This window comes from Falco naumanni, chromosome 1, assembly GCF_017639655.2.
Source record: "Falco naumanni isolate bFalNau1 chromosome 1, bFalNau1.pat, whole genome shotgun sequence".
Taxonomy (NCBI): Eukaryota; Metazoa; Chordata; class Aves; order Falconiformes; family Falconidae; genus Falco; species Falco naumanni.
In genome coordinates this window covers 4441839-4455635 of record NC_054054.1, presented here as the reverse complement: position 1 = coordinate 4455635, position 13797 = coordinate 4441839, and the positions used below count along the sequence as shown (strand labels likewise).

General features: G+C 39.3%; 1 protein-coding gene across 2 annotated transcripts in view; it reads left to right on the top strand.

Moving 5' to 3' along the window:
* Window positions 1-13797, top strand: part of ACSL1 (acyl-CoA synthetase long chain family member 1) — a 42693-nt gene that overhangs the window by 18508 nt on the left and 10388 nt on the right. For both annotated transcript variants that reach the window (XM_040606733.1, XM_040606653.1), the window contains exons 4-12: window positions 5-69; window positions 1329-1430; window positions 5228-5327; window positions 5485-5663; window positions 8527-8559; window positions 8729-8780; window positions 9505-9578; window positions 10631-10708; window positions 13059-13193. In XM_040606733.1, the coding sequence (XP_040462667.1) occupies window positions 5-69; window positions 1329-1430; window positions 5228-5327; window positions 5485-5663; window positions 8527-8559; window positions 8729-8780; window positions 9505-9578; window positions 10631-10708; window positions 13059-13193 (818 nt within the window). The remainder of the gene's footprint in view (window positions 1-4; window positions 70-1328; window positions 1431-5227; window positions 5328-5484; window positions 5664-8526; window positions 8560-8728; window positions 8781-9504; window positions 9579-10630; window positions 10709-13058; window positions 13194-13797) is intronic.

Genomic DNA, 13797 nt, shown 5'->3' with positions numbered 1-13797 from the left:
TTAGATAATGGTCCATGTCTAGGTGTTAGAAAACCAAACCAGCCATATGAGTGGATCTCCTATAAAGAAGTAAGTAGTCTGTCTAACTTAATGCTTTTGCTTGCTGGGACCATTGTTACAACATACAGTAATGCGATATAACAAATCTTAATCATTTGTAGATGTCTTAAAATAGTAGAAGAATATTGCAGAAAGGTTCTAGTTCCTATTACAGTATCTTAAAGGAACAGCCTCAAATATGTGCAAGGTGGAGAAGAGTATCTCCTTCACTTTGTTTATTAACAGTTTTATTTCAGAATTTGTTGAGTTACCTTGGCAGCTTTCAACACCTCATTGCTGATGTTTAGAGCTTGGACACTGTGGCTGCACCTTTGAAGTAGTATTCAGGGACTCTGACTGCTGCTATTTCAGATGTTTGCTTCTGAAAGTGTCATTTTACACCGGGCAAAGTTCTGTCTACAGATGTTGCTTGTGCTTCTTGACAATGTGTCTCCACAGTGCTGAATGATGGCTGGATAGGGTGTTAGGCTTCTAACTAGCAGCATGCTCCTTCGTGATTGCTAAAAATACTTTATGCAAATGCTTTAACAGCTGTACACTTTCAGATTGTTCCTGATTTAAGCAGTTATTGTCTTCAAATTTGCATAAACCTCTCCTGCTGCATACTGTTAAGGTCATTAAACGCCTTTTGCGTGTATCAGACCTCACTTTTTTTCAAGGTGATTTTGCTGGGCACATGTAAAGTGCAACCTCTCTTTAATAAAGCTGTGCAGTTTGAATCATGTGGCTAACATGGATTCAGGTCATGTGCTGTATGGAAAGAATTTAGGAAGTTGCCTTCCCAAGCTGTGTTTTTAGAACTAGCTGGGTTTTGCCTTATTATTCTTACACTTTTTGAAGGGAAAAATGCTATTCCCATAGGCACTGAATGAAGCAGAAGGATGGCATATGTAGTACTTGTGACTGAGCAGAAATATAATGACGAATCATTCTAGGGTCACTTCTAGGGTTTAATACAGATAAAACAGCCTTTTCTGTGTATGTGGGCTTAAGACTTAAGCTCACACTTAACACTTTCAAGTCAAGCTGGAATGTCTCTTCTGCTGCATATTAAGTGTAAGTATAGTACCTACAATCCACGTGGTGTAATTGCACTGCAGTATTCAGGTTATCAAAGTCACAGAGGGCATCCAAAATAGTTTTACTTCATACTAATTATTGGTTTGGGGTTTTTTGTAAGACTTAAAGTAAAATAATGTTGAAGGTTATATACTGATGAGCTTGCTCTCTTTTTGGTTTTTGTCTTCTGTCTTTACTTGCCTCTCTAGGTTTTAGACAGAGCTGAGTGTGTGGGCTCTGCATTGCTCCATCGAGGCTTCAAACCATCTCATGTTCAATATGTAGGAATCTTCTCACAAAACAGACCTGAGGTAATTTAATTGACAGTGTGTATCTTGGTGGCCTAGCTGCTGTAGAAGTGGCCACTCCTATATCTGTTGCTTTTTGGCAGTGTACTGATCTTCGCTACTACGAGTGCATTTGGTGTTGGGAAAAGGTTACAGGCTGGTATTGTAGACTCACAAACCATAGACATGGCATCTTCAGCTAAGAACCAAAACTGATGATTGACACAAGTGTTGGTGTCTTACATTGTTTTTTTGCTCCCAGAGCTGAATGCAGAAGGCTGGAGAGCAAGAAGAGAATCGGGGAATCCAGAAGAACTTAACTAATTCTCTTTCCTTTCCAGTTTATAGAGGATGCCTGTTTAGTGGGAAGCTAGTGTGGTACTTGGTGAATGTAATCATCACTTGCTTTATTATAAAAAGTGATGTTAGAGTACAAGGTAATTTAAAGTGGTTGGAAATCACAAGGAGGTGTTTAAACCCTTCAAAACACAATGAAACACTTAACGATTAAATACTTGGACAAATAGAAGATGGCTAAAGGTGATAGTTCTATCTCTGCCAGAAGCCCTGGGCACAAAGATTCTGGGAAGGAGAACTGCTGATGAAGGCAAAAATTGAAAATTAATTGTAGTTTAATAAAGGGACAGAAAGACTAAAGAAAGTGACATAAAGATGATCACCTGACAAAGCAAAATGATGTTATGAACCTGAGAACTGTGGGGAGATTTAGATTGATTAGCTAGTGTATCCATTTTAACCCAGAAGTTGTTCCAAATTGCTGTTTCTAAAAATGTTATGAAATAGGAAAGATTTTTTCTCTAGACTTGTTTATTAAATCTATATTATAGGACTGAATTTTTCTAACCTATGTTTATGTGCTTAGTAGCTGAAGCTAGTACTTGCTGCGCTAAGCTAGTTCAATCCAAATCTGTATTAACACAGGAGACTAGTTCTTAAATTTTGTCAAAAATATGCTGTCCCTCTTGATTAATTTCCCAGCTGGATGCCATTATCTGGAGCCATCTACAGTGTTGACAGGGTTATAAGTTGTATCAGTGTCTCGGTCATGCTGGACAACAGCTTGCTGTTGGATTTCTTCTGATTTCAGTTTGTCACTGAGCCTTCTCTGCTGTCATTAAAATGCAAGCTGTGTGACGAGTGACCTTCACCCCATTCCTCCTCTCCCAACCTACACCACAAAAAACCCCCTAACTCTAGCCTTGTACAGATGAAGAAAAATATTTTTTTCCAGACTCTTCAATCTGTAGTAGTTTGCTGCTGGGATTTTCCTGCTGGAATTCCAGTTCTAACAGCTACAGTTTTATTTCTGTAATTAAAAAGACTGGGATATCTCCAACTAGGAGGTTGTTAAATGACCTGGTATTACAGACTCTGCAGTTCAGTCTCCTGTGCTTGTAACATTAGGAACTGGAAGTAAAAAAGGGAGCCAGGTGTTAGTGTTGTGCCAGTTTGAACTGTTTCTCTATAGACCTATAGTCCTCAACTGCTGGGTCAGTGCGTTTTCTGAAGGAGAGCACGGTAACGTGGTCTGCATTTGGATCACAGAGACAAAATGTGCTTGAGTTGCATTGCTCCAGCAGGCTTTGAGTTGGGTCTGGAATGAGCTGGAAAGACTTGTTTAAACCAGCAATTATAAATCTGGGATTTTCCCTGCTGAAAAGTACTGGATGGGTGTTGTGACATCTCCAACATAATCGCTAATCCAGACAGGAGATTATGTGAAGTTGGTTTTTTTGGGTGTGAAATGATTCACATTTGTCAGTTCAGGGAAAAAATGGGGAAATCCCCTAATGGGGAAAATCCTAGCATGTTACTTGCTTAAATAGTCACTAAAAACCAAACTTGGATTTAGAAATAAAAATACTACTTTCTGTTTTTGTAACTGGAAAACAGATCGTCTCTTCCACAAGCAAGGAAGTTGTTCTGGATTGAGAAAACAGGACACTGAGATAGTGTCCCTTAATTCAAGATCAGAGCCACATCAGAAAGCAAACGGAAGCTTTCAGACTGTTGTCAGTACTAGTTGCTGGCTTGGGCTTTGAGAGAGATCTCGAGTGTCAAGGTTTGATATTGGTATTTAAATACTCTTAACTTTAGGAGCAAAAATGGAAGTAAAATGTCTTTGTAGTCCAGAAAATAAAGTTGTATTGAGAATGGAGGCTGCAACAGAAGCTTTTATCGCTGTATGCAGCTTTTGAAGTCCACTGTAGTAGAGCCTCACTCTATTAAAATAACTACTAAACTTCGGGCTGCTGAAGGGCAATACAGGTGCCCCCTTCTTACACTTAGAGGTGGATGCTATCTAGGAAGAAATACTCAGTGGATCCTTTCATGGCTGGTATAGGTGTGCCTGCTTAGACTTACCAGTATGTCTAACATCTGCATGAAAGTCTAGTTACCTGTTATCTGGCCTTGTACTAGCTTTATAAGAAGTCTTTTTGGATAAGAGGTGTACAACTTGCCTATTGCTTAAATACTTTCAGAAAAATTCCCTGCATTTAAGGCTGTCTCAGTCAGTAGAGAACTTTAGGAAACTTGCCCCTTTGTAAAACTGAGGTTTAGCAACTTTAACATAGCCTCTGTGTTAGATACTATATGAAATAACCAGCTGAATGATATTTAAGTTTGTCATCATACGAGGGTGAGGAAACTGGCTAGTGTCCTACAAAAACACTGGAAAGTGTGACAAAGTCTAGGGGTGGGGAAGAGAAACAGGCACTCTTGTTAATGCAACGCTTGTTGAATTGTAAGTTCTGATAATTTTTAAAGACTCACGTTGTTTTGTTCGTGTCACTGGAACTGACTAAATGTACTGTGTCTGAGAATTTTTGTCACTTTTTGATGGGGGAAAAACTGAAATGTTCCAGTTATAGTGGCCTCTTTGTGTGTCCAGAGGCTCCCCTTTCAGGAGTCGCATGCTACTCTGTATTTTGGTGTAGCTAGTTGTTTACAAACTATACCAAACAAATACTATCCAGAAAAAGAATTGCATGACTATCTTACCTTAATGGTACTTTGAATGAAATCAGGCTTTCTATAAAGCATTGCCAGCTTGCATCACACAAAATAAGGCTGCAATATCTATTCTGTTTGAGTACTGCACTCGTTAGCAGGCAAATCCTACTTATAGCAGTTTGCAGGGATATAATTGGTTTTTTTATAGAAGTCTTCAGATTAAATTCCTTTAAAGAAGAATGGTTAGTCTTGAGAAATGCTGAGGAACTTTCTGGGGCTGGCTTTCTAAAAGACTTCAGTTTAACTGCCTATGTTGCATGTCTGGCCATCAAATGAGATGCAGGTAATGTAGAGTTAAGAATACTCTGTGTAAATAAATTTAATGCGTGGCAAGACATGAGCAAGCCCTTCACTGATTCATATACCATAGTAATACAGAATATTGAAGGCTTTGGCTACCTCTAACCTAAAACCAAGGAAAAAATACTGTACCCTTACTCAAAGTCTTTCTGTTAATAGGTAAACTAAGGAGACAGTTAATGTTAACTGTTTTTTCAGAAGTGCTTAAAATTACTCCTAGGGGCAGGGCTGAATTTTATTGGATTGGATTCTTTCCCATAGCTCCTTATTTCTTATTTTTTTTTCCTTTCCTCCTACCGATAAAAATTCAGTAGGTCTTCTAAGTAAACAAATTATATAAACTGCCACTTTTTTTTTTTTAGAAAGACTTGCTCAAATGAGCTCTCTCCTGTTAGCTTCCTTGTTAAAATCCAAATATGAGTCTGTCTTGGGTCTGTTATGGTAAGCAAACACATAGTGACTTCCATATTTTCTTTCTTGTGCAGTGGGTTATCATTGAACAGGGATGCTATGCATTCTCCATGGTGGTGGTGCCACTCTATGATACACTGGGAACGGAAGCAATTACATATATTGTGAACAAAGGTAGGCCAGTTTCAGCAGCTGCACGTGTGATGGCAGAGCTGACTGAGGGCGGAACTGTAGCCTTCTTCAGAAGTCTTCCATTACCATCTCCTGAAATATGTATGGATCTAGTCTAAACATAACTTGTCATATTTATACTGTGTTTCTCTTTCACCAGCTGACCTGTCATTGGTTTTCTGTGACAAACCTGACAAGGCCAAACTTCTGCTAACCAGCGTGGAAAAAGGGGAAACTCCAATACTCAACACCATTGTTATCATGGAGTCTTTTGGCACGGATCTTGTGCAGCGTGGCAAAAAGTGTGGGGTGGAAATCTTCAGCATGAGAGAAATAGAGGTAAGCACACTTAACCCACTTCACTGCTTTCATCCCATTTACTTGTGGAGGAAGAAGACTGTGCCTGTTAGACAGATTTTAGGACTGGGAACAAAATGTGGTGGATTAGTTGCAAAATACTTAGCTATCTCATGGGTTGAAGTTTACTCAGAAAAGAATTAAAAAAAGAAAAACAACTTGCTAATAGTATTTTGCAATGCTCAAAATGTGAAAGTGTATGTGCCGAGATGGCAGAACGAAAGCTTGTTAACATCGTCCAGACTAAACACCAGATCGGAGTGTTAAGGCTTGCCCATGCGAAGCAATAGCATGATAATTATATACTGTGACTAATACTTCAGAAATACTTATTTCAAAAAGAGCCTGTGTCGGTTTTGGTCTTGCAAAAAAAGGCATTTTCCCCTGTCCAGTGAATCTACAAAAGGTTTTATGGGGGAGGAGGAAAATGGCAGTAAACTGTTCCAGCGTAAGCTTATAGTACTGTAGGGCAGTGAGACTTCCCGGCTTTGGAAGTAGAAACCATTTTGCTTAGCCACCTCATAAATGTTCGAGTCTTGGTTTTGCTTGTAGATACTTTGTGTGCATAGGTCTCTTATGCAAGTTTATTTCATAACTTCACTCATGATTTAGAGAACTCTGTTCCCGGATCAAATTGCATAAAGTACATCTTTACTGTGAGATTATGAAATTTGGTTTAGCCTGGTTCCAGCTGTTCTAGTGAAGACTTGGCTCACTAAGACTTGGGTGTCTCCAAATAAGAGTGTGTGTCTTGTGCAGGTGGCAGTAACTGGTGTGAAATGCTTTGTTTCACTGAACCTGTTTTCACAGCAGTCTTAACTGCTATGTTAACAGGGCCATCTCCTGGTAAAGACACAAAAATGCCAGCATGTCTTTTAAAAGATGATTAACTGTATGGTAGCTAACTAGCCTCAGCAAGGCTGCCAGGTTGGCATGGGGCTGAAAACATTATGCAGAGTAAGTGACTTACAGCGCACTGCGAAAGGGTTGAGTTAAACTTGGAAAAAGGTATGTCCAGCTGCAAGCTGGTACACTAAAATCAGTTCCTTTCCTTGAGTTGAACTCCAGTTTTTGGCAGAGGAAGATGCTTTCCACTGCATCTTCTGGCTGCAGAAAAACAAAACCAGGGGGTGAATGTTATCTTTAAGTTAGAAGTTTAGATACTTCAGTGACTTCCAGTAGTACTTTGTAGCTCTTAACAACACTTGATTTTTGGATTAATGTAGTAATAGGTGCTCCCAGACACTCTTGTCGAAATCTCAGGACTTAGGCAAACTGAAATATTTTTCATAGTGTTTCAGTGAGCCGTAATAAGTTTTTCCTTTCTTTTTTTAAGGGATAGAGGCTTTTAATGACACACAAAGGGCAACTATGAACTCTTTAGGAGCTTAGATTAGAATAGAGTGACTATTTGTAGCTTTCAATACTTGTTTTCTGGATTTCTGGCTTGATCTTATTTCTCAGCTGTGGTTTATAGGTTGTGTGACCCGTCCCTTTCTTTGTGTACCTCCCAGGTGCCATAAGCTTGATTTCTGGTGGCCAATATCTGTATGTTACGCTGTGGTTACTTAGAGCTGTGGAGCTGTGAATAAACGGCTTTTCAATAGGAAGAGATGTTGGAGTTCTGTTCTAGGAGATCAAAAGAAGCGTGTGGAGATCTTAGCTGTATGTTCAGATAGTACCAGATCTTACTCAAAACAGGCTGTAGCGAAGTATTTACCTTCTGGTATGAAATGCAGACACTGTTTTGAGCAGGCAGCTGCATTGTCTTAGTGGCAAATTTTTGCATAATGGTCCTGTTTCAAAAGGGTAAACTTACAAGGATGGGAATGTTACCTGTGTTCTGGACACTCCTTGTTTTTTGTTAAACCTCTTTGGGTACGCTAAAGAGGTACATCATCATGCTAAAGGAAGTCTAGGGCTAGTAAAGAAATGCATAGTGCCATTGTTGTGTACTTGGAATGTGAAGGCAATGGTGAGGTTGATGTGTCTGCTCTCAAAGGGTGATTCCAAAGCTATGCTTTAGAAAAGGTCCATTTTAATTAGGGTTACAAGTTGGACTTGGTGATCTTTTCCAACCTAAATGGCTCTCTGATCCTATTCTACAAGCTCTTAAGCTGGTATTGTTTCTAGTCTTAAATAGGCATGACAGTAATAAACCTTGATTTGAAACTTTAGAGCTCACAGATATTGGACATCAGCTTTCAAGTCTTTCATCTTGATCTTTATGCCCTTGATGATAAAAGGATCCTTTTGATATCCACTCCCTCCTGCCTAAAGAATATCATAATGGTCAGGCCTGAATAATCGTAAGGAGGGAGAGGGAAGAAGAGGTTCTAGAGGAGAGAGTCCTGCGCTCTGTCTCCACTCTTCAGTGTGAGAGGAGTACAAATCATCAATGACCCTTCACAGAGAAACTTGTCTTCCTTCTCACAAGCAGTGATGTTGGTGTGGGGTGCTTACTGAGATGAGTCTTGCTCAATCTGTTCAATGGTTGTTAGTGGCATATGTCTTCTACATGATGTATGGACTTGATTGCCTGCTGTGGCTTGCTGTGACACTGCTTAACCTTGAGCTTATCTAGTGAGTGACTTCTGCTTTACTAGCTGGAAACAAAAAATCTGAGTTGTACTACTTCTGTATTTGTAAAATATGGTGGTTACAGAATAACTTTAAAATGTCCTTTAAAGCCTTTGTTACTCTTTTTATAAGCTAAAATGCCTTTACAGGCAGTCTAAATAATGGAATATTATGGTGTTTGGTAATGTTGGTCTGATAAATTTAAAGCAAAAAGTTACATGCTCATGTTTGTACTGTTTCTCTCTCCTTTCTCTCCTTTCCATAGGAGCTGGGAAGAACACACAGGCAGAAACCTATGGTAAGTATGAAATTAGTTCAAGTGGCAATCTGAAGCTGGATAGCGTTCTGTAGATTAAACTAGCAAATCTCCTATAGCTCAAAAGTAACACTAATATTTCAGTGTTTTGTCCAGGAACATATTTTTCCTTGTTACCTTATTTATGCTAATACTTTCTTAACTCTCATAGCCTCCAAAGCCAGAAGATCTAGCAGTCATCTGTTTCACCAGTGGAACGACAGGTACACCTCATTACATTATGCAGAATTTATAATCCTGTGTGTGCAAAATTAATTCAGAAGCCCTCCTACTTTTTTTTATTTTTTTTTTTCAAGACTCTCCCCGGCTGCTGCATCTTTTTGGCAAGTAGTAGCTGGGGAAGTTTTATGGTAAGGCTCCCTTTGGTGTTGTGGGGTGGTTTTTTTTTTTATTATTTTTTTCTCCATTGATCAATACAGAATTGCAGCATTGGGGGGTGGAAGTGTTACATGTTTGGGCTTAGAAGTAAGTACTGAACCGGTATCGCCATTACAATAAAGGCTCTGCATCAGGCTTCAGACTTTCAATTCTTCCATAGTCTTTTTTTTTTTTTGTACTGTATTAGCAAAATTTGTTCCTTGGCTCTGAGCAACCTTGCTGTAAGACCAAACCAGACTGTCTAGCTGTCACACTTTACATTTGTGAGTTAATATGCAGCACTGGCAGGGAGCAAAAGGGAAGGGTACAATGGCAAGCTACACTTTTAAAGCAGATGTGAGATCAGAAATTAAGTCTGGGTTTGATAGCTGCATCTTTACCTGCCAGTGTGTTAGCAAGTTCTCTGCCTTTAATTGGTACACGAGAAAGATATTAATGTCAAAGAAGGGACTGATTGACTGAAATGCTATTAGATAAGTTACCAAACAGTGGTAAAATCAGAAGTATCTTAAAATTTCACTGTTGCATCCTGATGTGCTTCTTCCTTAGGAAACCCTAAAGGAGCTATGATCACTCATCAAAACATAGTCAGCAATGCTTCAGCTTTCGTGAAAACTACAGAGGTAAACTGCAAAGGTTAACATTGTGGATTTGTGTAAGGGAAATAATCTCAGGAGTAAAAGCAACGGTGAAATCTCATTAACTTTGGTCTTAACTTTTAGTAAGATCCAAGTGAAAATATAACTTGACAGCACTCTGCCCATGCTAGGTCAGAAATCAATGTTTCCTCGTTTCTTCTGTCAGGGTCATGGATTTACAAATTGGTCTGACACGAACCAAACGTTAAAAGATCCCGATGTGGATCTGCATTACAATTCTGCCGTGGGCTTACAGTGTTTGTCATTAGTGGAAGTTCTGTATCAACAGGTTTGTGTAGAGGCTAGCCTTTTCCACTAAGGATGGGAAAAGCTATAATGTATTTTAACCTCCCAAAATACTTAAAGCCCTTAAATGAGCAAGCAGCACAACTCTTAATAAGCATTTTTACTTGATACATTGTTAACTTTTAGTTTACTTGAGACTACTGTAAAGTTCATCTGCAGGTTAGCTAAGAAGACAGTTCTAACACACACAGATGTAATTAAAAATAGAGTTGTACTTATTTTGCCAATTACTCTACATATAGAATTGGTTTTAAGTTAAGCAACTAGTCTCGCAACTAAATCATGTAAGCTACTTTTGATATCAACCTCATGGTAAATTGCATAAGCAAATCTTCTGATCTAAGATGACAGTGTGTGTTTCTTTTTTAAACCCCTGAGGCGTACTACTTTAGCCTTTTTTGTTCCCCCTCCCTCCCAATGTGTATAATAGAACTTTCTGTGGTTTCTATGAGAATTTGTTTCTATTTGTAATCATATGAATGATAAAGTGTAATAATCTGGTCACTGTAGTCAAATCTAACAGATTACCGTTTCTGCAATGTGTGTTACTCATGCTGGTTGTCAGTGCTGTAATTTCCTTAACGAATGAAAGACAATGCAGCTTCATTACTGACAAAACTGAAGTGAGGGCTGTGGTTTAGAGATTAGACGCTAGGTTTCACTGTTGTGTTTAACTTGGGCAAAATAGAGAATCAATGAGAATTAACTTTAAATTTTACCAACACTTTCAGAAAACATTTATGCCTTCCTCTGATGATGTTCTGATATCATTCCTGCCCTTGGCTCATATGTTTGAGAGAATTGTAGAGGTAAGCATCTGTTTGTACTGAACTATTGAGAAGCTCGCTTTTCTTACAGAATGCCTGTCTCTTGAATCCCAGTGGTTATGAATATGTCCTATTCTTTTTTTTGACTCTTGCACACGTGTATGAAAGCTTGAGGTAAGGTGCAGGGAAACAATATCCCATAAACAATATCCAGTGAGTACTATACAGCTGGTTTTCATGTGGAAATAAAAACATCAACCTTAGAGCTAGGGTTAATAAGAAACTGACCTGCTAGAACATGAGACAATCCCTTAGTACCTGTACGCTGCCTAGAAATTCCCTCTAATATAATCAGTGTACTATTAAAAATCCATGCCATTCTTTAATCTGCAGACTTTAAAGCCTTCTTTTATCATGTGGCATCCTGCTTGCTTACACAAAACTTATTTTAAATCAGTTAAACTTACTGTTGCTTCCAAGAAACTTCAATAAAAAGGGTTTTTGTTTCAGTGGAGTTCTCTTCCAGAAAATGAAAATAGCTTTTAATGCCATTTAAAGACAAATGTTGAAGTTCTCGTGGATCGCTTGTTTTACCAAAACTGGGGCTTAATTTTTGAGGTTGAGGGGACTCAGATTGTCTTAATACTGGAAGACTTAAGGACCTCTGAGCCCATAGTTAGGTGGTACGCATTATTGAAAAGATGCCATTTCCTCAAACTTCTTGTACACAGTAGAGGCACAGGAATTTAATTACCATACTTGAAGTTGAATTAATGCCTCTCCCTTAGGTGAGATTGCAAATATGTATGTTGAAGATAGTCTTGTCCCAGTCTGTGCAGGGAAATAACAGCCTCCATGCAAGTGTGAAAAGGCATGTGGAGCCAGAAATTGTCCTGTGATTTCAGTTAGGAATCCTGAGCTATCTACCGTAACTCTGTATATATACACATACAAAAATTTATTGGGGTATGTGTGTGTGTATATATATATGTTAGGAAGATTGGGAATGTAGCGTAACTGAGGTGTGCAGGTGCCCTTAGGCTTTCAGCACTTCCCCCCCCCCCGGTGACCTGGATATCTGTTATACTTCAGTGTCTGTTTTATTGATGCCTGTCTTGCATCGGAAGGTACAAACTCTGTAGGTAACAGCTCTGCTCTTGATCATGTAGTAGAAACAGGATTGGACATGTTCTAAAGGATAAAATGAGAAGAGAGTGCTTGGATCTCAGTATTACTCTGCCATTTGAGGTCTTTACAAAGTAGGTGATTACTTGTATATTTACATAAGGAGATTAAGCAAGAACACCTTCTGGTAAAAAAGGAGAAAGCATTTGTTACTGTCTGAGGTAGGTATGAACACAGGCTCTGTGAAAAGTAGTCTTTAGAGTACTACCCCTGTTGTAAAGTTAATGTTTGCTGATTATTTTTTTTCTGGCTTCCTTGGGAAGTTAGAAGGGTCAGTGAACTTGACAGGACAAATGTGTTCTCACCTAGCAAAGGCAGTTGCTGCTCAGTCCATATGAATTGATGCATTTGCTGCTTTTTAGCAGATGGTGGCAAAGCAGAAGTGGAAAGGAAAAGTGACATTCTGAATATCTTGTGCAGGAAAGATGAGAATTGATGGCAGGGAAGGCAGAAAAGTATTATGGAGAAAGAAATAAAAATAAGTAGGTGTAGGTTAACAACATCTCTACTCTGCTTGTGTTTATAAATGAAACCCAAACAAAAAGGGGGTATATGGGTGTTGGGGGTGGAGCTTCTAGACTCTTAACAGAGAATATAGAACACAACCGGATTAAGTCTGCCTTCCTTGGAGTAGGTCTGAAGTGATGCAGAAGTAAGCAGTGGCTCTGCTGGAGTCTTCTAAAAAGCATCTTGATCACCTAGCAACAAATCTTCTGTTCCCATCAGTCCTATGAAATGGGAAGGAAAACCAGGGTGCAAGAGAATGGAAATAAAGTAGCATGAGGCAGAAATCCCTGTTGGACCAGTAAATAGGATGTATTGACTTTAAATGCAGAATTTCTTAGTAAATAGCAGGGAACAAACAAAGGTCTCGTATTTTTAAATAAGCTTGTTAAATATTTAAAATAGAGAGGTTCTGCTTTTCACTCTTTTGCCTCTCTGAGAATAGTCTTATTTGGCCAGCTGCCCTTTTTGGATAGCGGCTTTTGTGCTATACAGTCCTTGGCCTGTGTACACTAGGCATGTCTTGCTACTTGGTCTTTCTAGTCCCATTCTGTAGTCTGAGAATGCTGCAGAACTAGTCTAGAAGCTGAGAGGATTTAAGGTGGATCCTGCACAGCCTAATCTGCGTAGGGTTGTTGTACATATACAGCTCGAACACATTATACATCCCGTGTTTTCAGAGTGTTTACCTTTTTCCTAACAGTGTGTGGTTCTGTGCCATGGAGCTCGGATAGGATTCTTTCAAGGGGATATCAGACTACTTATGGATGACCTAAAAACACTGCAGCCAACTGTATTTCCTGTAGTACCCAGATTGTTGAACAGAATGTTTGACAAGGTAAGTCTACAGGCATGACCTGTGCAGAGTTTGAAGATACTTTGTGAAGTTTGTGCTGTCAGGTTAGGAGTAACTGTTGTGCTCTGGGATGTTAAAATGGCATGCAAAAACTTATGTATCTCTTGCTAAAAGATAGCTGAAAGTGCAGGAAATAGTATTGCTTGTATTAAAATACTTTCAGGCAGCAAATACTAGTGTTGAAAAGCCTGACTGACTGGGGGACTTGGTTCTCTAGCTTGATTAATGGCTTACTGTTCTGCTCTGAGCAAGTTATTTAGGTCCAGTCTACAACGAGAACATGAGGCTTAGCATCTGCATGCCATGCTTTTAGCGTCTGACTCATGGAGTGGAATTTGCAAACCAAGGTCAGGTGTTGGCCTACGTTTGCGTGGACGCATACAAGTTTCCTACGCAGCAGCCAGCATGTTCTAGCAGGCAGAATTATAAACCAGCCAGTCAGGAGTGCTGGGGAGAGGGTGTGTCAGCAGCCCCAGTCTCTTCTGTATGTACTGCTTGCCTGCTCAGGGTCATCCCAGATGGAAATTCAAGAAGTAGATACTCTTTCTTGGACTTGAGATTTTAAATCCTCCTTTTTGCATATGGA